Source organism: Neocloeon triangulifer, unplaced genomic scaffold (genome assembly GCF_031216515.1).
Source record: "Neocloeon triangulifer isolate White Clay Creek 2 clone unplaced genomic scaffold, ASM3121651v1 ptg000017l, whole genome shotgun sequence".
Classification (NCBI taxonomy): domain Eukaryota; kingdom Metazoa; phylum Arthropoda; class Insecta; order Ephemeroptera; family Baetidae; genus Neocloeon; species Neocloeon triangulifer.
Window position 1 is genome coordinate 4,262,869 of NW_026775559.1, and position 24,345 is coordinate 4,287,213.

A 24,345-nucleotide genomic window follows, 5' to 3' on the forward strand; every position below is an offset into this window, starting at 1 on the left:
ACGTATGCATGTCTAATCCCGAGCAAGACCTTAAATACAAACGGGGCTATGCAAATTAACTTTTCAGGCCCGCCTGCTGTCACTCAACACCGGCGGTAATTTGTTTATTTGCCTCTCTCTCGCGGCGGCAGCTAACGGCGGTAATCCTTCTTTCCCTAATTCCGACTCTTTCTGCGGATTGTTTTCAACGAATTCATTCAAACGGTATGCGCGAGACATGATCCTCTCTGACGCCTATTTGTTTACCTTCACAATTTAAGGACGGGCAATTTATCAGCTTAAAAGACCGCCTAGTCCGACGATTTATCATTTTTGAGATTTTTTGCAACGCTGCTTGTAAAATTCTCTCTGGGTTCAATGGATCTAACAAGACCAGTTCAACTCTTTCCGGTTTCTCAGGTGTTCACAAATATAGCAATAATTATTTAAATTTACATTAACAAAAGACTACAAAATTAAAAGTCTTTTAGGTGTTCAGCTCCATTTTTCATAATTTTTTTCTTTCTTTGAATAATGAAAATAAACTTAAAAAGGGTGAATTAGGCTCTCAATTTTAAAATAATAATTTACAGAGGTTCACTACGGGATCTTTATAATATCGTAAAAGCTTTGCTAGTGGTGGTGACTGATGTCAACTATTTAATGTTTCTCTCCCAACAATTGTTTTTCTTTCAGATAATGAACAATAAAAATTTTATAATAAGATTAAATACTTAATTTTAATATATTAATGTTCAGCATTTTTTTTTTCTCATTGTCAAAGAAGAGATAATTATTTGCCTTTTGTTGCTCAGTGTTCTTTTGTTTATTAAAATTTAAAGTATTACAACCTACTTAAATGAGCTCAAACGCAATAATATATAATTATATTTAAAATAAAATCATAATTTTATGCTTTTAATATTCAATTCAAGATACTTACCCTGGTAGAGTCTTCCTCACGCTTTGTGTGGTCGGCGATGAATCGAACACCGTCGATGGCCTTGTGAAGCTCTGGACAAAGGTGCCAATGGGGCGGCGGCCGCATCAGGGGCTCCTCGGTCGCAGGGGTGCTCTCCGAGTCGAGCGGCGCGTGTGAAGGGGTGCCGTGGATCCGGCACAGCGGCTCCACCTGCGACGCCGAGCTTGACAGGTCCCTGAGAAAGGGCCACGTGACAACGCTGACAAAGCGTGGCACGCATCATTTTATTTCAACTCGGCACTTTTTCGAATTTACATCCACGAGAAACACAACATCCAAAATTGCTGACGATGAACAGAGGAAGCCAGAACAGGGAGATTTAATCATTTTATTTAGATTTATTTAATATGTATTAGATTTTTTTCTTTTATATCATTTTCAGTTAATTTTCTAGTTTATTTTTTTCATTACATACGATTAATCACAAAATAAAGCGAAAATGCTTTTAAGAAAATCGCTATTTATGGCATTTAATCGTGGGAGCGCGTAAAAAGCTTCTACTGAAACTACAATTTAAGTTTCAGGTTATATTGATAAATCAGCTAATGGAAACGGTTTTGTCAAAACCAAAAACAGAAATCTTTTAGTTGAAATTTGATTATTGCAAAGTTGGTGCCTGTTTTTCCAGGAAATAACATGGGGTGCTAATCAAATTGGTTCTCGCCACCAAGTAAAGCAATTCGTACCACAAACAAGCCAATTAGGAGGGCTGCGTGCCCTTTATGACGGCAAAAAAGTGAATTAGGCCGAGTGATACGTCGTGTTTTTTGTTTCCTTGGGGGATGCATCGGAAACAGCAGGCCCCTTTTGTGATGATGCGTTCTTCGCACCCCATGAAAAGACTCCGAATAATATTTTATTTTTACTGCCGCAAGAGCGCGAGCGCTCTTTTTCTTGCCAGGACGGGCCCGTGGGCAATAAAACTTCCTTGCCAGACGTAAACCTAATTCTGCTAAAACCGTTTTATTCACTTCGCGGGACGGGAGCAAAGAGCAAAATTGCATTTTCTTGTTTCAAAGCCCGTTTAAATCCCTCTTGCAAGTATTTTTTTTTTTTTCATAAATAAATATTTTTACAACTTAATTTCTGGGTTTTTTGAGGGGAATTAATGGTTAAAGTTGAGGATGGGAAAAGTTTCTGGTTTCCTCCGGATGGTCTTCATCAATTTCTGCATGCCCCTCGCAACTGAGGGCTACGTTCAAAACCAACCAACAACACCGAGTGCGCTCCATTGAAATAAAACACCAATGCATGCCATGCTACCGTAATAATAACTGTCTCGCAAAACGCTACCATGTGCACACACACACACACACACACACACACACACATACACACTTGCAGCACAAGCGACGAAAGAGAGACACACACGGGGGGCATCTTTTTATGCGATCTGCCTTTCTGGCGCGCGCGAGAATAATGAAAGGAGGCGAATGAGAAAGGGAGTAAAAAGACCCTGCCGGGCAAAAGTTGGCAAGAAGCAGCGCAAAGACGTGCCTCGAATTCCATCTGCGATCTCTCTGGGTCAAACTAATCTTGACAGCGAGTGGAAAAGCAAAGAAAAAAAAAGTGTGAGAAATGTTTCGCAAGTGAAACGAATGTTAAAATTTAATAGTTCCAGCTTTCTTAAGTTTTGAAATATATATCTTAAATTTAAATGTTAAAAAAATTGAAGATGTTAATTTGATTCATTTCAACGTTTGAGAATTGAAACTTTTAGGTAATCGAAAGTTAAGATTTTAAAAGGTCTCCAACATTTTCAAGAAATTAATTAGGACAAAAATTTGACGGACGGGAAATCTTATTGCTGAAGTAAAAATTCATCAAACGCAAATATTTTTAGAAGCTGACAATTTCTTAAATTTTTCTCACACTATACATTATCTAAAAGATTTTAATTTACAAGAAAAACAATCATTGAAGATTTTTCTGACCATTTGAAAAAACAAATAACTAAAAATTAAATTAATTTCATCTCATTTGTTTATATAGAAAGAGCTTGTTTCTTAAATTGGATTATAGAGTACAAAATTTGTTTCCGCTTAAATTGACTGAAACCATAGCAAATGAAAAAGCATCGCTTCAATGGCAAGAAACATGAAAGCTTGGCTGAAACGTTTGATCTTTTGGCAGAAGCCTTCGCAATGAAATTCCATAACAGTTTTTCACCCGGGCTAGGAAATTTGCTGCTTTTTCTTTGAAAGCACGTCACTCGCAGTAATTTCCCATCCAAGCGCAATTTTTCGCGAGTCAGCCGCACACGATGCGGGTCTCTCTCTGCTTTTTTCTCCATTCACACACACGCACACACTCTTCCGTTCTTGTCGGCCCGCTCTCGTGAAATATTAAAAGCAAAGAAGCGGCGGGAGGAAATTGAGCTCTTAAGTGATAAAGATCTTTATTGCGGCGGCCGCCGCCGTCGCCGCCTCGCTGGGTATCAAGAAGACATTACCCCTTCGGAGGAGAACCACTGGTGGCTGATGGCCCGCACGAGGGGCCTGGATGATTAATTAATCACTAATTTGCGGCAATTTTTCATCCGCAGACAAGATCGGACGTGTTCTCCCGCGACCGACAAAAAAGATTGCCAGCAATCACACTGCACCCTGATTCGGAGAAACGCATGTAGGCAACCCGCACGACCGGGGGCAGTGAAAAATCGCGTCTCTCTTCCGCGGTCTGATAAATTGTTTTTATCCTTCGGCATGAAACGGTCCGTTTTTTCCTCTTACCAGGTTTTTACATCGAATCGTGTCCACGCGAGAGGGGAAAAGTTGAGAAAAAAATCCATATGGGTTTGTGTAAAAATAATGTAAAATGAATTTTAATCGCCCTCTGTGGTCGGTGGAGGAGAAAACAGCTCGTAAAAACGGGGCGAGGGTAATGATGCACGGCTCGCCAACAACTCTCTCGCGGGTGTAAAAACAGATCGGCTGGAAATTAGGTGGCTCACGCGCTCAATATAATAACGCTCGTTTCAAAAGCAGGGCGGCGGCTGCGGTAATTGAAATTCGGTGTTCATTACGACGCGGCTCTTTTGCACCTCCACCGGCGCATGTTGACTTTGTGCGCGGTGTTTACCAGAGAAAAAGGGCCGCTTTGACTTATTTACGAGTTTTTCGGCACCTTAGTGGGAGAAAAAGGAGGCATTTAATATTAAATAAAACCCAATTTTCCGTCTGCCAGCGCTGGAATTTGTGCTCTAGCGAGCGAGAAAGAATGTTCTTTTCATCGCTGCTTGCTGGATAAAGAGATGCCTTGGGAGAAGCACATTTATCTTCAGAGATTGCCCTACCTGCCTTTGCATTAAGGCAGTAAAGAGACGAGGCAGCAGACAACAAGGAAATTGTCTATTTTGGTGAACATTTGCGGTAAAAATTGTAATAACTTCTTGAGAAAAAAATATAACTGAAACTAACCAACAATTTTAACGGGTGAATAATTTTTACCGCCTTTTTTTATTGTTAAATATTTAATAAATTTAGTCATAAATTATATTATAGATAAAATAACAGTGAAAATATTATTTTATTTATCAATTAACAATTTGATAATCTCTGAACCAGTGAAAATTGCATGCCCAGATTTCCTGCAAATGTCTTTAACTCGATATAATATTAATATAAAAATCTTCTGGTAAAATTTGAGCGTTTAATTTTCGCGTGTAACTTTATTAATATAAACCATCCTTCATGAGAGATAATCGCCGCATATTATCTGACGTGTTTTGTGAAGCAAAGAGGCGTTTCGGTCGGTTTGTTTTAAGCAAATTGCAAACGTCAAGCTCAATTTCCCACTGCCCCCCGAGCAGGCCAGGCCAGCCAACATACACCACTCAGGCAGGCAGAAAGGGTTGCGACCCTTTGGTCAATTGTGGCCAACAGGGAGAACCCTTTCCTGCTTTGCTTTCCTCTTTCATTCTCGGCAACGCTCACACATTCGAGTCGCGTCCCAATCTTTCCATCTAGCGCGCGAGTGAGACAACAAAGGGTTGCTTATTATTTGTACCTGTTGTAGTCGTGGGGCGGGGGTGGGTACAGGGGCATTTCGGCGGGCACGCCCAACTCGTGCAGGGCCGCGGCACTGCTGCCCGCGTACACGGACGGGTCGCGCAGCTCGAGGCCGTTGCACGTACGCACCATCACGCGGTGATGTGAAAACCTGGAACATTTTTTGTGCGCAGCAATTTAATTTCTACGTGTCTGAACTGAGATAAAAAAAATGAAATTACTACAAAAATAAATATTACAAAATGTTTGAAATAATATTTTAAACCTTAATTTATGTTTAAACATTTGAAAAATTATATTACTTTTATACAAAATTCAATATTTTAACAAATAGTATATTTTTTATATTAAAATTAAATGAGATCAAAACTAAGTTTTTTTGAAGCAGAAAAACAGCCAATTATAATTTCATATACGATTGGATGAAAATACAGAAATAATTTATGGTAGCTTAAAAATAATGAAATTTAAATTAAAAATTTCATTAAACAAATATCACTTTGGTTTTGAAAAATATTTTTGGATTTCCAATTTTGCAAGAGTAAATATTGTTTTTTTTTTAAATGTTTAATTTTTGAAGTCAAGTCATCTCTTCCCAGCTTCGTCTTTGTGATTAATGCTCAATTATTCATCTGTCTGAGATGGGGTGGTCTATTAAAAAAATATTATCACATCCTTATGTGTGCCACCCTTCTTGACGAAGGCCAAACCCGTGGGGAGAGCAATAAAAAGAGCTCATGTGTGCGCGCCAGCCAAAGTGTATGGATGCACGAAAGGGCGAAGTGGACGCTTCTTTGGGATCACTTTTCAAGAGCAGAGACTTCTTCATTTGGAGGCCTTGCTTGCCACTGACAATGGGGCGCTTTTTGTCGTAAAGGGGGTGAGTGGTTCGCTGTTGGGCGTGTAGAAAACGCACCCTCTTTTGTCAATGGTGTACTGCGGCCGACGCATCACCAGCAGCCGCGGCAAAATGTGGATGAAGACCCGTTTGACCCAGGGGGCCATTGTGTGCGTCTGCGGCGACCGGAAGTGCACATTGAGCACTACCACTGTCACGCATATACTGAAAAACAAAACACTGATTAATAAAATCATCAATCAAGTTCATCGGCATATAATTATTGAACTAATTAAAAAAATTATCGTAGAGACGCATAATTTAATCAAAATTTAAATTGCATTAAATCTCAAAATTGCTATTTAAATTATTTGTACCTGAACGTGTCAAGGATCATTGTGAAAAGCACAAATTTGCCGAGCAGCGGGACGACCAAACTGGTCGGGGGGATGATCTCGGCAAGCAGCAAGAAGAACACAGTCAGGGACAGCAAAATGGAAATGGACAGGCTGACCTGGAAACCAAACAAACGCCATCGTTTTAATTCGCATCTCTTGTATAATAAATTTAATTTTCCACTAATAAATTATTTCCACCCTCAATTGGGGATGTAATTGAATCCGGCAGAGAAAGTATCACATTTCCATTTCTCTTCCGAGGATTCGAGGGCGCAACTGCAGCTTTGGCGCATATGTGTGTCAGAAGCAGCAGTGCTGCGCTAGGCAGGAAAGCAAGGGGATGCGCTTCTTCCTTTTCCACTGCACCCCTTTTGCCTCATCGAAGTTCCGACTGCGACACGCCACGATAAATGTGAGGTGGAAAATGACGATAACGTTTTGCAGCCAAACGAACTCCATTAAAGTTCTATTTTATATTACTTCAACTTTTCATCTCATGTTTATTGAGATAATCTTGGATTGATTACTTTTTTGTATGTTTTAATTTGTCCATAATTTGTATAAAAAATGTATTAATTATATTGTAATATAAACATTAAAGGCGGAGTGCAACCATCTCTTCCCAAAATATATAATACAGTTAAAGTTCTTCTATCCAAACTTCAAACTATAGCATTTTTTTTTATTGAAATTTGTAAATTATTTTTTATTTTTAATATTTAAATCTATTAAGAAATATAAATACGAACATTATTACAACAAAATAATATTGAATAAAAAAGATTAATGCTTTTTTTATGTGAATAAAATTTTATCTCAGCAAATTAATTGTGCACTCTTTATCATTGCAGTCATATTATAAAGGAAAGTCATGGAATAATTCACAACTTCCGTAATTCCACCATGATAAATTCTAGGGGTTGTAAATTTGCATTACAAGCGAAACAAATTTTCCGTGCAATGGCCCTCATCACTTTCGCTTCTGCTCTTCATGCAAATGGCACCACCTCAGCGCACATCTTTCCAGCGAGCACTCCTGGAGTGTGAAAAATCTCTCTTGTCATAATAAAGGTGCAAATACGAATATAATTTGAATAAAAAATGCAGAGAGTGTTGCACTCGCCTTTGAAGAGCGTCGCTCTCGACGAAAAATATGCAATAAGCGCCGAATCACATGCATGGCGGGTCGTGCCACTCATTAATGATGCCGCTTTTTGATCTTATTGCCGCGTAACTCCGACCTCTTTCACTAATGGCAATTCATTCATTAATGAAAGGCAGGCAGGCAGGCAGGTGTTTTATGGCGGCGCCCATCCATTAGCGGTCGCCTAATGAGAATTTTCCCCCGACCGCTCAATTTTATGAATTTTGACAAGCCGCAAAAATCACCCACTCGGGAAAAATAACGATTTGCAGTGCGTGCTTGGAAGAGGTGAATTTTCTTGAAAAAAGAATGAGATGGAGCAGCGGAGAATGTGACGTTTTGATTAGTTTAGAAGCGGCCGGATGCCCACCTGTCTGGGCGCAAACGGTCTATCTATACGTCAGGGAGGGTTAAGAGCCGTTTAGATATACCTTCTCGCCGCTATCGGAGGGTAGATAGAAGACGAGCACCGTCAGGAAGGAAATTCCCATGCAGGGGATGATGAGGTTCACCGTGTAGAACAGCGTTTTGCGGCGCATCGTGATGTTGAACGTGATATCCAGGTACGGCTCGTCGCAGCACGTGTAGAACTTCTCGTTCCTGCGCATCATGCAAAATTTTAAAACTACGGTCTAAAGCTCCAATTGCGATATGCAAACACAACAAAGGAATTTCTTTTTACCTTACTGCAGGTACTTCCAAAATGTCCCATTCAACCGAAGTGTAGAACTCGGAAAGATCTACTCCAATTTCCACCACGTTTGAACCTTTCACCTCATCTATGTGCCTCAGATCCACCTAAAATTACGTAATTATTAATTTTGCTTATCATTAAATTATCAAAAATTCACAAATTATGAAAAATATGTCAAGTTTAATTAAGGAATTGGGGTGAAAATGGAAGCAAAATCCATTTATAGAGGAAAATTTTAAGTTTGATTGTCCATTTTAAAAATTTAGGATTTATTGCAGCCGTACTAAAAATCAATCTAGACTTTAGAACTACAAAATAATAAGAATATGAATATTTTCAAATTATTTCTATCCCATTTTTATAATTTTTTTTTTTTTATATATTTAATGAAATATATTTATCACGAGCATTTTATTCAGTGGCAGTTTTCACTGACAAGAATGACGCAAGAGAGGATCGCTCCGGGGAAGGTTGGTAAGAATTTTGCACACCTGGAAGCCATCGTACGTCCAACTGCCAAACTTCATGACACACGTCTGCTCGTCGAACGGGAAATACTCGACGTCGATCTCGCAGCTGCTCTTGTAAATGGCCGGCGGCTTCCACTCCACCCTGCCTGTGTAGTTGAGAGTGGCTTTTGTGGCCAGGGTCACTTCGAAGTTGCCGTCGGCACTGCGAAATTGAACGAACCGCTTGAGCTTGCAGCAATCAATGAAATTTCAAGTGGATTATATTGAAAATCACAACGATATTTAGAAGGAAAAAAATGAGCAAAAGTTGTATTTTTGTGCTAGGAAACTTGATTTGTTACAATTAATGTATATGAATAGAAAGATAAAAGATTTTACTATTTTATTAAGAACTTATGCTTTATGAATGGCAAAAATATTACCCTATACGATTTTTATGTCAAATTATTAATTAACTTTTGTACCTTTCTGAAAATATGTATTTCAAAAGGTCAGAAATAAATATTAAATGCGAAAAAGCACCAAAAAAATTTATTAATAATTATATTTCCCAAGAATTTCCAATTTTTTTTTATTTCGTTGTATTCTTTTTTTTAATCAAGAGGAATTGACTTTGATTTTATTCCTTAGATAATATATTTAAATCATTTGAAATTTACATATTGCGTGTAAATCGACATGTGGGGTCAATCAACCCAATTTACGACACGCACTGAAATCGAGATAAAAGATCATCAGTCCGCAAGTTCCTTATTACATTTGCCCATGTCCGACTGGAACAACAACAATGGCTTCCTTCCCCAGGAGTAATTCCGCCTCAGATAGGTCCAGATAAAAGCGGCCGTGCTTTAATATAGGCCCCTCTGCAAGAAAAGACAACTTGCGAGGGAGAGAAAAGAGATGCAGCCAACTCTTTTTCGCCACTTTCTAAATTAGGCTCGGCGCATTTGTGTCTAAATTTGCTGCACTGCACTTCCCCCCGGTATATATCTCGCCAGCTCTGGACCCCTTTCTTGCCTACTTTCTTTATTCCGGCCCATTCAAGAGGACGCTCGATATATTCTCCTCCCCAACGTCCCTCCGTGGTGCCTCTGCCGCTTTTTTGCTCGTAAATGTTTCTCTCGCTTTTATTAGTTTTGCTTATGGCGCGGAAAAACATATTTCAGCGACACTCTTATGCGGCAGCTCTTGATTTTTATGGACTGCTCGAGGGAGAAAGAGAAATGACTTTACGTTCTTAGGTGCACGTGATGTAAATTAGATTGCTTGTCATTTAAGAACAAGCAACAAAATTTATCTTGTGAAAATGAAATTGACCCTTTTTTCATAAAAACTAATCTTTTCAGAATTTCTGTCTTGAGGACACGTTGTAGGGCATTAAGCACTTTAACGACCTCCCTTTTCAATGTCAGGCCGTGCACCTAGGCCGATAAAGAAGTACACCTTGTACGTGAAAAAATGAACTAATTTCCAGCAGCCGGTGCGGCGAAGTGTGCGGAAAGGAGCCGCCGTGCACGCGCGCGTCTCATCTCGGCCCATTAATCTGGCGTTATCTGAGGCGAAGGAAGCGTGTCTCGTAAATCAGGTGACGCTTTTTTACTTGTTGTAGAGCACGATGTCGGGGCGCCAAATGTGGTCCGAGGGCACATGCAGCATCTCAACGCCGCCGTACTCGCGGGGGTCCCACTGAAGCTTGTAGTCCAACCAGCTCTGCGAATAAAAAAACAGACGCGCCACGCGCTTGCCAAAAATGCACTTTCCAATTTACTTTCTTTCAGATTGAATCCAGATAAGTTGGCTCGGATGCAAAGATACAAGATGGCAACACCAAATTCGCCAAAGAGAGAAAATTTTAATAAGGAAAGGTCAAGGCACCAACTTATTAAATATGTATTTATTAATACTTATTATCTAATCATTAAAATATGTATTATTTTTTGAAAAATTTCGTTAGAATAAAAAATCTGATTTTTATCTTATCATTATTTGTTGTTGTCGTTATACAATGTACGTTGTTTTGTTTTTGCAGAGTGGTAAAAACAAAAATTATGATTTTTAAGTGAATTAAAAGTTAGGCTTAAATTAAATGATTATTATTCCATTTTCAAACTTTGAAAGTGCTTAAAATAAGTTTGAAATTAAAAACAAAAATTACTTGAACAATTTTAAAATAATAAGGAATTTCATGATTGATGGTTGAACATAATTTTGGGCTTTTCTTTTGTAGGTCTAGGTGACTTTTGAGTGTGGAAAAACACAATATTTTTTGTTAATTTATTCTAATTATTTGCAACGAAACTGCTAAAAAAAACCCATGTGAGAAAACCAAATTTAAATTCAAACAAGATCGAAAATTCTGTTTTATGTTTAAATGTATTTGATTTCCTTGTCATTATATTGTTTGACGTTTAAACATCTGCATTTTGTTAACCACCCCTGGGGGCCCAAATGATAACGCGCAGCCCGAAATTCCCTGTCGCTTTTCTTGCATGCTCGTTGCCGCTTCAGGGAATTTCGCGCCGCAGATAAGCCGAAAAGCCATTGCTCCCTCGTCAACAACCCGGGCGAGAGACCGACAGACTTCCTGCCGATAAGGGTGGATTTTGGGCCGCGAGTGATACATACCTGCTCCACCCACAGGTTGGTGGTCATAATTTGGTTCTTCAGATTCTGAAACAAGAAGAGCAGAAGCAACTTTGATGATGCGTGTGAGCACAAATGCGTACAAATATATGTTCATATATGGCTGCGGTGCGGGATTAGCCTCGAGCGAGAAAGCAGACCCACCCCCACAATCTCGGGTTGATCCTGGAAAGCGATCTCCCGCGTGTCGGAATGGAGGAATATAATCCCATGCTGATGTGATGTGCAACAACACAGGCCAAACAAGCGGATTGCGTTGTTTAGATTTGGGGGAAACTAGTCAATTTTGATCAGGAGGTTGCTCGTGAAACATGAATACCTTATTATGTTTGATTTCAAACGATAAATGACGTCCGTGGCAAACGGGAAAATCTTTGCTAATTGTGAAAGTAAAATTTAAATTAATATATTTTATTATACACCCTCAATTTTGCATCTAAATACTATTTCATGATTATTGTGTGATGCTTGATTGTTTACACGACCTTTTCTCCACCTTTGATTAATTGACAAAAAATTTGCGACGAAAAACAGAACCGTCAACAAGCAAAATCAAATCTACATATTGTTTTTGAAGATTTTCAAAAAATTTGATAAATCTATCTCAATCTCATCATATTGTAATATTGAAATTTAAATATGTATTTATCTGCTTTCTTTAGTCTTAAAATAATCGTTTAAAAATATATATAATCATTCTTTTGAAAACATTTGACTAAATTCAGCAAAATTGGAAAAAGTCATTAAATTTTTTTGAATGAAAATAGCCAAATTTCCAAATGTTTTCCATGTCATTATAAACATAATTTATCTTTTTTTTTAATTTGAAACTCCCATTATGTTATTAATTTGTCGTTGAAAAAAACGAGGATCGCCCTATTAAAAAAAATGTATTACTTCTTCTGGGAGTTTTATAGAGAAAATTGCACATTTAAATTGTTTCTAGAGCAACAAATTAAATTCTAAAAGTTGTGCTAAGCAAAAAATATTGACCAAAAACAGTTTTCCTTGATGAAGCAAAGCGGCTCAATTCATATCACTGTTCCATCTACTGCTCAGTTGCATGAATGAATCTCTTTGAACCGATTCCAAGAAACTTATCCCAGAGAAATGCAGAGATTTTGTTTCATTTCATGTACAGATATTTATTTAAAGCACAGCTCCATCGCATCAGCATAAATAAACACCATGCTGCTGAACTAAAAAACCCGCCCTCGCTGGAAAACTCTCTCTGTACAAACGACTTTTTCAGCGGCAGCTGCCAGAGCGCTTATTTATTTACCTTCCACTTGATGAAATTTGCACGAATCAATAACCCCGGTCCGTGCCTGTGCTGTGGAAAAATCCGCGCGTGTGGATTCAACAGAGTGATGAAGATGAAAGATGATTGAACGCGGAGAGCGGAAGAAAAAGAGCAGAGAGAATGGGAAAGTGGTGAGAACGAGAGCAACTCTCGCAACAGCAAACGCTACCTGCTCGGAACGCTGTCAGAAACACGAAAATAGCAACTTGAGCGAAGGGATCACAAGCGGATTTTAGTTGCCGAACTGATCGAAAAAGAGCCTTGGTGAGTGCGTTCAGCTCAATTATTTCTTGATCCGAACTAGAGCCTAGACGTTGAAAAATTCATTACTTTTTCCACGGAAACATCTTTTTTTCTATTTTTATTAAAGCTTCCCATCCCCATAGGATTATTTTCTGCTGAATTATGTATTAAAATTTAAATTTAAATGAAAAAATGACAAAGGCGATAAATTTAATATTTTATATGAAAAAAATTAGTCTTTATTTTTTTAGACTTTAGCAAATGATAAGACTACTAGACTAACCAGAGTTATCTAAATTCCCTATTCCCGATATGTATATTCGAAGGAAGAATCAATGGCTGATTTTTCAGAACAAATGAGGCACAAAAGGCAGATTAATTCAAATTCAAAAGAAAATTGACAATTTACAAAATTTAAAAAACCATGCACATGAAAATAATATTAATGAGGTTGTTGATAAAAACAAGTATTCAGTTTAAGTTTTCCTCTGTGAGCTTACTTATTTTTATTCCTTTAATTTTTCAATGCCCTGTAGGGCACTAGGGTGTAATATTTCATACATGAAACACTGACCGACTAAAAAACCCATCAAAACGTTTGAGTTTAAATTCACTGCAACATCAATTGTGGAGAGCTTTTCAGCCAATAAAAATATTTTTAACTTCAATGTTATTATTTTTTCAATGAATTTAAAATTATCTTATGATCTTAGAGTAATTCAACAAAGCTGATTAAAAATTCAATAATTAAAATTGCATAATTAGGAATCTTTTCACTATTGGAAAATTGATCATTTGTAAAGAGTAAATTATGATTTCATAATCTATCTTTGTTACAAGATATTATCAAAAGGATGAAATTTGTACGTGGCAGCCAGCAAAAGGCCACTTGCAATATTAGCATTTCAGCTATAAAAAAAGCTAATCGAATTTGCGGCGGCTAAAAACCGTCTGGAAATTTTCATTTTAAATCGTGTCCGCACCCTCCACTATAATAATAAATAACTGCGTCCGCAGCACGTGCAAAAACGCTCGTTGGCCGATTTAAAGCAAAATTACGCGCATTTTACTGACGCGGAAAATTGCCGCGCGAACAAAAACCGTAGCGGAAAACACTGCCAAAATTTTCCTCTTCGGCGGCTTCTGCAAGCCAAAAAAGCAGCGAGCGGATAAAATTTCGCAAACTCCTTTTCGTAAATAACGAGAAAGAGCGAGTTAGAAAGAGCGAGCAGGACCGACGTTCGCAAATAGAGTCCCGGGGAGGTTGAAAAAATGGAGCACACTACAAAATCACATTAACCTCCGAGCAGCCCGCGGCTACCCAGTCTCGACAAGCAGCCCGAGCACCTCTGCTCTGTACTTATTCAGCTCCGTGTATCATGTGCTGTATGTGTTCTTGGCCGGCCAGGCAACGCTCAAGATGCTTTTGTGGCAGCATTTGTCATTCAGCTTTGTTTATTCTGACAGAGGTTGCGCTCCTACTACTGCATTAAAGCTCTGGTTCGAGGGAAAAACGCCGCCGCCGTCGAGACTGTGCCGAGTGAGGATCACGAGTGCTTAGAGAAAATTACGCTCGGATTGTCGTGGTTTGTTTACTTTTTGGCGTGAAGCGTCCTTACTGTCATTTTCGTATTGCAGGATGGGATACAAGGGAAAATAATAACACAGACATTGGAAAATGTAAATAAGTAGAGAGATTTTCAAGAAATTAATTTAATTTTTTTTAAATCTATTAAAAGCTTAAACCATTGGAAATTGTTGACGCGATACCTATGAAATCAAATTTTTTAATGAGAAAAAAATAATATCGCTACATTTATTTAAAACTAATTTTGTAAAAATTTAATTCAACACAAATTTCAAAATTGTATAAAAGCTTTTTATCTCATTTTACTTTCCTGCAATATAACGTGTGGTGCAAGAATTGGCATGCATTAGAGATCACACGGTGCCATGTGAAATCCTAGCTCGCTGTGATAACTTATTCCTTTTTCTTTCAACATTCGCTGCTGTTGCTGCTGAGCAGGCGGCGGCCCCTTTGATATCGATGCGGATCTGCGAATCTAATGCATCATTTACGAGCGAGCAGTGCCTTTAACCGAGTTTCCTTCCATTTTCATCGCGAAATGTCGAGGAGCAAAAGAAGAAACTCTTGCAACGCGAGTTCCTTCTTCTTTACTCAGCGCACAGCGTTATGCTGCGCCGCACGACAGCCGCGTCGAAACAGTTGCATAATCTGCTCGCTTCCTCCTTTATCTCTCTGTTCTGTTTTATACAGCAGGGGAAACACACACACACTACGCGTTTCCTCTTTTTATGATCAGCGAACTTCGGAAAAATCCCACGTCATAGTTTTTCGTACAAAATGGGAGCAGTTGAATAATTTTTCAAGGTTGATGTGACATCAGCTATCATTTCCATCGCCTACAGTGCAGTTATTTTTCAAAAAAGCAAAAATATCGTCATGATATGAAGATACTGTCCATAATACATAGCATTGAAAATTCCAAAAATAAATCAAATGGTCATTTTTTTCTTTTAGTTTGGAACATTTTTTTTTCAAGTTCTTCTCCTTGCTATATTTTTAAAGAATTATATTTTAAATTAGTTCATATACAATTTTAACGGAATTTTCTATTAAAAAAATTGTATGCTGTGTATGTATTAAGAAGATTAAATTTTTTACACTTGCTCCTTGTGAAAGAACCCTTTCACGAAAGTGAATTTTATTAACTTGAAAAAATTTGCTTGCAATTGATAAGAAATAAATGTTTTCTCATATTTCATTAATTTATCCATTGTTAAAATTAGATTGATTACATTCAATTGTTAAAAATAATTTATTTAAAAAAGGGAAAAAAGGCACCATCAACGATAAGAAAAATAATGACTGTTTTTATAATATATTTCTAGTTGCAGATAGTGCGGAAAATATATTATTCTCGAAGTGAAGTTGGAAATTAAAATAAAATGAAATTGCGCCGTAAAATAGAGAAAGTTTCGCGTGCCAAATTTCTTCAAACGTAAGCAAACAAAAAACAAACTCTGTGCGGATAGTTTCCCGTCGACTGCTAATTTTTCTGCTTGGCTCAGCAGCAGCGACGTAAAAGTAAACATCCCCAAAGCCCATTGATCGCAACAACCAATCTTCCGCAAACATCCACCCTTTTACCCACGTCCAAATTACGACAGGATAGAGAGAAAAATATTCCCTTTGGTCCGCTGGAACCGCAGAAAAAAAACGAGAGCGATTGAATTTAACCGCGGATCTAAACCTGCACTTCAGGGAACTGCGTCTGATACGCTCGGTGCGCGATCATCCCTTCTCCCCAAACACCCTCGCCGCCCCCATCGGGAGATTCGCGTGTTTACCTGCCGAAATATTTATGTCAACGCACAGCCGTTGTCGACGTCGTCGTAAAAGCGACTGGTTTGAATTATGCAGCGCGGTCGAATTGCCGGCCACACTTTGTTGGCCTCTCGAAGCCCCGTCCTTTATATTACATGGCTCCTTTCCTTTTCTCGTAAAATTTTACGGCCTGCAGGAGCTAATTGTCGAGTCGACGTCAAGAGAACACGTGCCTCAATTATTCAAAACTTCTTGCTTTTATGTACAATTCTAGCGCAAACTCACCACATCAATGAGCTGCGACAGTTTGAGCTTGATGCGCACCGTGAGTGCGTCCGTCACGTTCACCACCGGCCGCACCAGCTTGTTGTAATTGGACAGCAGGTCGTCGTACAGCCGCTTCGCGTCCGGGTTGCCCAGGCACACTGCGAACACAGAAATTTTTTTCAATATCAGAAATTTTCACATCAAAAGAAATTGTCTCGCTTTCGTTTGGCGCAGGTGATTAAATTTTATCAGAGGGGAATTCTTATATATACGAGACTATTATTTTTAACGGCGCTCGCCACTTTACAGCCCATTTGCGAGAGATGCTGCTGCTGATGTTTGTCTCTTTATGATGATGGCTCGTTTAATAACTACGGCGGAATGGTCCGAATTACCGTGAAAAGTTTTTGTTCTTGTACCGCAGAGAGACCTAAACTCACTTTAGTGATCAACTTAATAGTGTCGTTTTATTCAGAAATATAAATTTAAAAGTCATTTCATTATATTGTTAGAATGGACTAAACTGATAGATGGGCCTTGATAGTTCTTAAAAATATCTCGTGTTTAAAAATTAAATATAATTTGATTGCAACCGACCATAATTAAGAGGCGTGAGAAAACTCCATAAATCTGATTTGATTGATCTTTGTATTTGAAATTTTTAACATCTTACAATTAGTACTTTGACTTTTACTTTTTTTAGGCTAAAAGAAAAGTGATTAACACTTTTGAAGAGATTATTATTATTTTTTAATTTCTTCTTTTTTTATGAGATGAGAAAAAATCAAATTTTATTAATTCAAGGAAAACCTTCCTTAAATTTAAATCAAGTTACTTATTTTGAAAAATTGATGATTCAACTAACAAAAATTTAATTTCAATAAGTAGCTTTAATTTCCACTGAGAATTGAAAAGTTTTAACAATAAAATTTAGCGTTTTATGTATAGAACTACAGTAAAATATATATATATATATATAAATGTAATTAAAACATATAGCATCATCCTATTCCTTCTATGTGAAAATAAACAGTCTGTATTTTAGATCACTCCTCTCGCCTTTAGTTCCAATATTGCAGAGAATTACTAAGGAATTTAATTTTGGATTCCTGTATGAAATCTACTTTGTGTAAACCACGGAGCCTCTTTTTATTGGACGAAATTCCCGTCTCGCCTGCTTCCTTTGACAATAAATCTTAATCAAAATTCCAGACAGCACAGCAGCAGCTCCCGTGCTCTTTTTGCGCCCTCAGAGTGAGCACAGCCAGAACAATCAGCCCCTTCAGCTTGCCGGCTGCACGACGATCAAACCGTTTTCGGGGGGAGCATGTTTCACGGCAGATCAAACAAGAGGCCCTTTATCGCCGGTCCAATTATTACACCTGCCTCCACCGCTTGCTCTCACCCCTGCAGTCATTCAGCCCGATTGGGCGCTAGCAAGTTCCAATTGGACGGGGAAGCACTTGTGTCAAAGCTTTGAGCCGAAGGCTGATAATTATGTGGTCAAAGTTTGGGGACGGTGGGCTTTGGGACTGGATTCGCCAAACAAGTCAAGAAGTCTGGAGGTGCAAACCAGCAAGTTTTGGTCGCCGCACAGAGATCTCCCTTAAGACTGTCAAATAATCTTGTCAAAAGTTTTGCCCGATTCACGAATGCGCTTAATTTGCCGCTGAGATTTTTCGGCCAAAAACTTTTTGAGTCGGAAGGTGCTGCGCTGGTGCCAAATGAACTCGTGTTTTCGCCTCTTGGCCACCGCTCTAACGAGAGGGCCAGACAGGGCAAGTTAATTACTTTCCGTTCGCCTGCTGCTACCCCTTTTCTATTGCTTGTATCAAACATAAATCTCAATCGCAGGGTGCTTTTTGTTTGCCTGCTGCTGCTGCCTCGTAGCAGAAGAGTGAGGCAAAAACACTCCGATCAGGATAAACCGTACCGTGTGTTGTTTATTTGAGCTTTTAATTCTATTTGGCAGCCAGCTGTGTCCATTGTCCATTTTGTCCCTCAATTTATTTCGCAATCCTTGAGTAGCCGTTGATGAAAAGCACTTCCGTACAACCAGGGTTTGAATCTGTGGTGGGGGATCTGCAAAATGCGTCACCCAAAATCGTACATTGCCAATATTCTTTTCATCGCTTTTCATATAACTGCATACACAGAATAGTTGAATGAGCATCATATATGAATGTTTTAGGCTTACATATTGGGCTGAAATAAAATTGTTCCTATAATGAATATTTAGATATGTTTCTATTTTTTCTTGCCAAAGGAATTTTTATTGAGTTCATGAATAAAGGGAAACTTTACTGAGCTTTAGATATTTGGGAGGGATTGAAGAAAAACAAAAGTATACTGGACTCTTACAAATTCCATTTAAATGAAATATTTGCTTATATATTTTTTATTCCTTTTGTTTTTACGCAGTTTTAAGAATTCCTGGAATTTTCAATATATATATTTATTTTTATTAATTCCATTGGGCTTTGAGACGAAGAGTCCAAATAAAAAATCTCATAATACCCAATTCAACCTAAGGAGGATGAGAGCAGCTAATGAAATTCCCTCTTTGTGAATTTTGCAGCTTGTATTAAATCAGCAGAATTGGCCCTTCCACGAATTCTCCACAAGGAGTCGAATTCACAAACGACACAAAGAAGAAGAGCTCTCGCAGGTTTTCATTTCCGTGAAATATTTATCCGTAAATCCATTAAAGGAAGTTTTGCTTGGGCGAAAATCTTTTTGCCGGTGCCGTCGACGACGCTGACGAGCACAAAAGGCGGAAACCGGTGACATCGGACCGGCTGATGAATTTATTATGAGCTCGCGAGCAAACTGTGAAAGGAGGCAAAAACGTGGGCTCGGAGACAGAGCAAGAAGTGAGAGGAACGCCGCTTTTTAGTGAATCCTCTCAAACTTGTCCAAATTCTCTTTGTCCGGCGTTCAACACAAAGTTATATAGAGATTGCTCAAAACAGTTTTCACTTCTCGGCCTGACTTAATTAACTCGGGGTGACAGCGCGGCAGGAAACAAGAGCGAATTCTCGTTTCAAAGGAAATGAGTACCGCATCTTTCATCTTTTTTTACACCATTAATTCACCTGCTTGCCTGCGAGCGAGAAACAAACAGACCCTTTTTCCGCGCTTGCTCTCTCACGCGCTGTTTATTTATTTACCAAATGAAAAAAAGTAAATTAAAGGAAAGGGGCTGATGTATTTATTCGCCTCGGGGAAATTTCGAGCAGGCACACTCTTTGGCAACAATTAATTAAAAAGGACGTCGGTCGAGCCAAGGCACAAAGTATCTTGCGGTAAAAACATAAATTAATCCTGCAGCTGCCGCTTGACGGTATATCGGACTGCGGTACTTGTATATGCTGGTCCCTTTTCTTCTCTTTCTTGAGCCTATTACCGCGTTTTTGGCAAAGGGAGTGCCGGAATCAATATCGGTTTATTGGCAAGTGTGTAATGTAATGTTCTCTGTCGACTCCTTTTGTGAACAAAGTGTATGCTTTCACTTCTCAAGAGAGGATTATTTTCATGGAGGCGCATTATTGTGAGAGCAAGCAGCTTTAAATTCCCAACACGCTTCAGGCAGGGAAAATATTTCGACAAACTTCCAAGGAGGAGAAGGAAAAGCGAGGAGCTGATGAGATTTTTTGTTAGATAAACTTTGCCTTTGATTTGTTATTTTTAAACAAAGTTTTTAATAAGGTTTCAGTTTTAGATCCAAGATAAAAATTAATATTTTTTGCAAACATATCCAAACATGTTTTCAAGCAAATCACATCAGACAATTTCTGACTGATGTCATCAGAAAAGTTGAAATATTCCACGAGTAATTATTAATTTAAGAATGGCATTAATTAGAATAATTTGTACCGATTTATACAATGATAATATTTGTAAAGTTTACAAAACTCATAATTATTTTCCCTGGCTTCAAGTCTGAAAATAAACTTACCGGAGCATAGGGCGAGGAGGAGCCACAGAAGGGCCCTCATGACTGCCTCTGCTTCATCAGCACCTGAAAACAAACAAATAGAAATAACATTATTTCCTTGCGTGACCTCAAAAATATTAAAATTATTTCACCCGAACAGGTATTTCTACCTGTTGGCCGTTTTAGTTGGTCACGCGAGAGTGCCGCATGATCTAATCATCCGCACGATTAGCAATTTTTAGCGACTGACATGAAAGTGTGCCTCTGACGCATGCAGGCTTGTTATGTTCTGTCTGTGACAACAGCATAGGCCCCGGTCGGCCCACTTGCACACAGTGGAAATGACAACCTTTCGGCGCAGTTAATTACCAGCTTTTCAATTAGACAGAGACAAAGGGATAATGAAATTGGAACACGGAAAGTTACTTAAGCGTTGATGAATTTTCTCTCAAAGTTGTATACGGGAAAATAAAATTTCCAAAGCAGAAAATCGTTGAATAAGTTTACTGCTTCAAAACCCACGTCCCGCCAGATCCAATCTTAGCCTGTCTGATCGTGTCTCTCTCAGTTGGAAAAGTCAAAAGTTGGGGGAAATGCGAGTGTGTTTGAAATGGAAGGAAAATTGCAACCCCGGGGGAGAAACGGTGGCAGCGTCTGATCGATTTCCAAACGGGCGGCAGAATTGAATATTTCCAAAGCTGCACACCTCATTAGGACGGGACAAAGAAATCGAGCGTTGGCTGGCTCTGGAAATGGGCCAGTTTCTCTGCGGGCGTTTCCATCCGCGATAATGACGAGTGAGAGAGAGAGAAAGAAGAGAGAGGAGGATAAGAACAAAGCACTGGGCCCTTTGGCTGCTCGCGAGATTAAATGATTCGATCATTGGCCTCCGCCGCTCAAATGATGATGTTCTCGCCAGTGCTGCCACGACAGCCTTTTGAATTTTCTCAACAACAAAATGAATATATTATTGGAAAAATTCTAAACTGAATGCAGAAGAAAAAGATTATTTAAACATTGTTAGCGTTTCAAATCTAACAATATAATAAGACTTACTTAAGTTAATTAAGATTGCATTTTCATTGTTCAATAAGAGTAACAAACTATACAAATATAATTTGATACATAATTAATTGTTTAAAAGGAAAATTGATGCTTAAAAGAATATCACATTTTATTAAATAAATTACCGACTTCTTTTAACTGTTTGACCTCAATTATTTAACAACCCTAATTTAGTTCACAAAATATCCAATTCTTTTCAATTTATTGATTATTTATTTCAATATATTTTTATCTTTTAGCGATCGCAGAAAAAGAGAAATATTATTCAAATATGTCATTTTATAGCCGCACCACCAGTTGGTGGAAAATTTTGCAAATTTTGTAAAATTTCCCAGTTCGTCATTTCCCTGGCTTGGTAATTATCAGAAGAGAGGAATGATTGATGCAACGCTGGACTCGCAGCAGAGTCGGAAACAAACTGCATCCTGTTGTGGATCCCAACCATCATCATTGACGCACTTCATCGCAAGGCCCAGTTTTCTGTGATCATTCCAGAGCGGCAACACCATGGCAGTGAAACTCGGTTACAAATACAGCTTCATTTTTGCTGCCACCACCCTCGTAAGTTTATTTTATCTCGTTCAAATTGACTAGAATCATTTTTTTTTTTTTTTAAATATAAAAACTGAATATTTATTTCATTTTAAAACGTAAATTTCTGGAAACAGATGGCCATTATGCTATGGGGAAGGAATGGCGAAGACGATGATAACCCTTTAGGTTACAAAGACGAAGGCAAGTAAATTAAATGCTCGATTTTTTTTGCAAATTTGAAACTTCAGGAAAAAGAAGGGGAAAAATGGAATTTTAAAAAATTTGGGTTTTGTAGGTGACGACCGTGTCATCCACCGATCAAAGAGGCAGAGTTACGAGTCAAAATTGAGGTCTACGTTTGATTTTTTAAAGGTGAATTTTTTAAATATTGAAATGAGAATATTAACAGACAGTTTGATTTAACAAAAGCAGTGCGTAAAATTTCCAACACCGAGTTTGCAAACGGAAGTGGCTCTTGCTATGTCAGGAAGCGCTTCCATTATTTTTCCTATATCATAGCGCTCAAATATTAGAGACAAGAATTAATTAAAAACAAAAAACATATTTGAAAATTCATTTCTCAATAAACGCCGAAGAGGAAAATTTAGGATTTAAATTTTCTTAAAATTGTTCTTTATTTTGTCTTTCCATGACTAAAATAAAAAATATATTTTCCAAATTATGATGATGAACTTAAAATACTAGTTATTTATTATCATTAAATTGCCACATTGTTAACAACCAATTTCATTTAAACTGATCGAGTCGGATCTCACAATCAGTTCCTATTCACGTGCGTTAATAAATAAAACACTTTTAAAACAGCAAGCGGAGAGATGCTGCAGAAAGAAATTTCCATACTTATTACCGGAAGATTCCTTGACCACTTGCCAAAATGGAAATGCTAATAAAAGTATAAAATATTAAATGAAATCCGAATCGAATAATGATATGAAAAAAAAATTAGACCCAAATTCAGCTAAAAACAAGGCCGGAAAGAATAGGAAGAAGCAAGGCCGAAGAAGTTTAGGCTTACTTCAAGCTGTGAACAACCTCTTAAAATCTTCTAACAGACCTAAGAGAGCATCCCCACGTAATATTCTTTTTATTATTAAATTATTAATTTCAATCTGACCGCGTACTTTTTATATATAGAAAAAATGCAAGTTTCTTCTGTGGTATGTACCATGCAAACAATTATTTTAATTTTGAGAAGGAAAAATCATTAATTAAAATATTTAGTGCTACATGGCGTGCATTTTCAATGACGCAGGACTCGTATGAAAAATATCTCATGTGGCCCTACTTTTTGGCAAAACTTAATTATTTGTAGCTAAATGGTTCTGCAGTAAACCTGGATGAAACTGAGGCAACATTCAATAGCTCAAACGAGGTTCAATATTGGGCACAACCCATATTAGATGCAATTTCCCAGTGTGAAGAGCCCGCGGCGTGTAATTTAATGTCACATTCCAATCTACCCTTTTAATAAGTGAAGATTTGTTGAAAAGGTGCTACGCCCGAGACCATTAAATCGCCAACAGGAAGATTCTGCAACATTAAACCAACCGTCTACATGTGTTGCATGTACCAGAAATTATATGAAGTAACAAAATATTTCATAAAAAAAATATACATATTGATTAAAAAAAAAATAATAGAAATGCGATCCTGATACTAGCAGTAAGCTACCTATATTGGGAGATTTTTAATTGGTTATTTCACATATATCTATTATTTTCCAGGGCCTGGTTGCAAAGATACAGGCGCCAAAATAAGGAAGCTTGATACTTCTCACGGGACCCAAAATCGCCTGAAGATGCAGCAGCAACAGCAAAGGAAGAAGAAGAATTGATTCAGTTACACTTATTCAAAGTTTGTTTCTCATGGCTTTTGAGTAAATTGGTTTTAAAAAAAATTGGATATTGTTGCCTTTTTTATAATTGTTGTTGTTTATTTGTCCATACTGATAAAATTCCATTTGATATAAAAACAGAAACTTAAGCACAAAAATGATAATTTGCTGAAAATAGAGGTCTGAAAATTTATGACCTGTTTTTTTTTTATTGGTTTCAAAATGAAGGGAAACTTTTCTCATTAGCAGCAATAGGGATCAATGGAGGTCAATTCAATTCATCTTATTTTTATTTTAGAGTAGTCTTCAGGTAATATAAAAAGGTTGCCATATTAGAAGTTTCAACGCCATCTAATCACAAACAGCTTTTTTCCAAATAAAAATTCAAATAACCTCAACTAACGCGTCTTGACAAAGCAGTTACACCTCTTTTCTCGTCACCACTTTAAGCACACAGAGCTGCAATCTCGGATGCTTAATTGCCTTTCAAGAAGTCATTGCGCTCATTGTCATGTCTCCCGCTCTGACTTTGTAATTATTCGGAAAAATTCTCTCCTCGGGAACAAAGGATGTGGTGAAAATAACAGCTCTCTTGCCCGCTTTGTTCGTACATATTCATCGGAGCGGCTGGAAA

General features: G+C 37.9%; 2 protein-coding genes across 6 annotated transcripts in view; one reads left to right on the top strand and one right to left on the bottom strand.

Annotated features, from left to right (window-relative positions):
• The window catches only part of LOC132203397 (acetylcholine receptor subunit alpha-like), a 36,370-nt gene that overhangs the window by 6,444 nt on the left and 5,581 nt on the right, over window positions 1-24,345 (bottom strand). The window contains exons 1-12 of one of the 5 annotated variants that reach the window (XM_059631168.1): window positions 20,410-20,534; window positions 20,279-20,341; window positions 16,339-16,478; window positions 11,141-11,185; window positions 10,116-10,225; window positions 8,537-8,717; window positions 8,034-8,149; window positions 7,783-7,951; window positions 6,187-6,323; window positions 5,888-6,034; window positions 4,970-5,122; window positions 923-1,160 (exon numbers count right to left, since the gene is read on the bottom strand). In XM_059631168.1, the coding sequence (XP_059487151.1) occupies window positions 923-1,160; window positions 4,970-5,122; window positions 5,888-6,034; window positions 6,187-6,323; window positions 7,783-7,951; window positions 8,034-8,149; window positions 8,537-8,717; window positions 10,116-10,225; window positions 11,141-11,185; window positions 16,339-16,478; window positions 20,279-20,318 (1,476 nt within the window). In that variant the 5' untranslated portion in view covers window positions 20,319-20,341; window positions 20,410-20,534. Of the gene's footprint in view, window positions 1-922; window positions 1,161-4,969; window positions 5,123-5,887; window positions 6,035-6,186; window positions 6,324-7,782; window positions 7,952-8,033; window positions 8,150-8,536; window positions 8,718-10,115; window positions 10,226-11,140; window positions 11,186-11,241; window positions 11,413-16,338; window positions 16,479-20,278; window positions 20,342-20,409; window positions 20,535-24,345 lie in introns of those variants that run through there. The other 4 variants (XM_059631170.1, XM_059631167.1, XM_059631171.1 and 1 more) reach the window with 4 other exon arrangements.
• On the top strand, window positions 21,726-23,778 carry LOC132203399 (uncharacterized). The gene is made up of 11 exons (XM_059631173.1): window positions 21,726-21,883; window positions 21,991-22,057; window positions 22,152-22,228; window positions 22,682-22,769; window positions 22,824-22,949; window positions 23,012-23,034; window positions 23,099-23,134; window positions 23,190-23,310; window positions 23,368-23,462; window positions 23,518-23,539; window positions 23,602-23,778. Exons 1-11 carry the CDS (start codon window positions 21,830-21,832, stop codon window positions 23,709-23,711), a joined length of 819 nt encoding a protein of 272 aa, XP_059487156.1. The 5' UTR covers window positions 21,726-21,829; the 3' UTR covers window positions 23,712-23,778.

Coding starts and splice junctions, on each gene's coding strand:
- LOC132203399 (XM_059631173.1), top strand. CDS start 21,830: ATGGCAGTGAAACTCGGTTACAAATACAGCTTCATTTTTGCTGCCACC. Junction 22,950..23,011: donor ACCTAAGAGAGCATCCCCAC/GTAATATTCTTT, acceptor TTTTATATATAG/AAAAAATGCAAGTTTCTTCT. Junction 23,311..23,367: donor GTGTGAAGAGCCCGCGGCGT/GTAATTTAATGT, acceptor TTTGTTGAAAAG/GTGCTACGCCCGAGACCATT.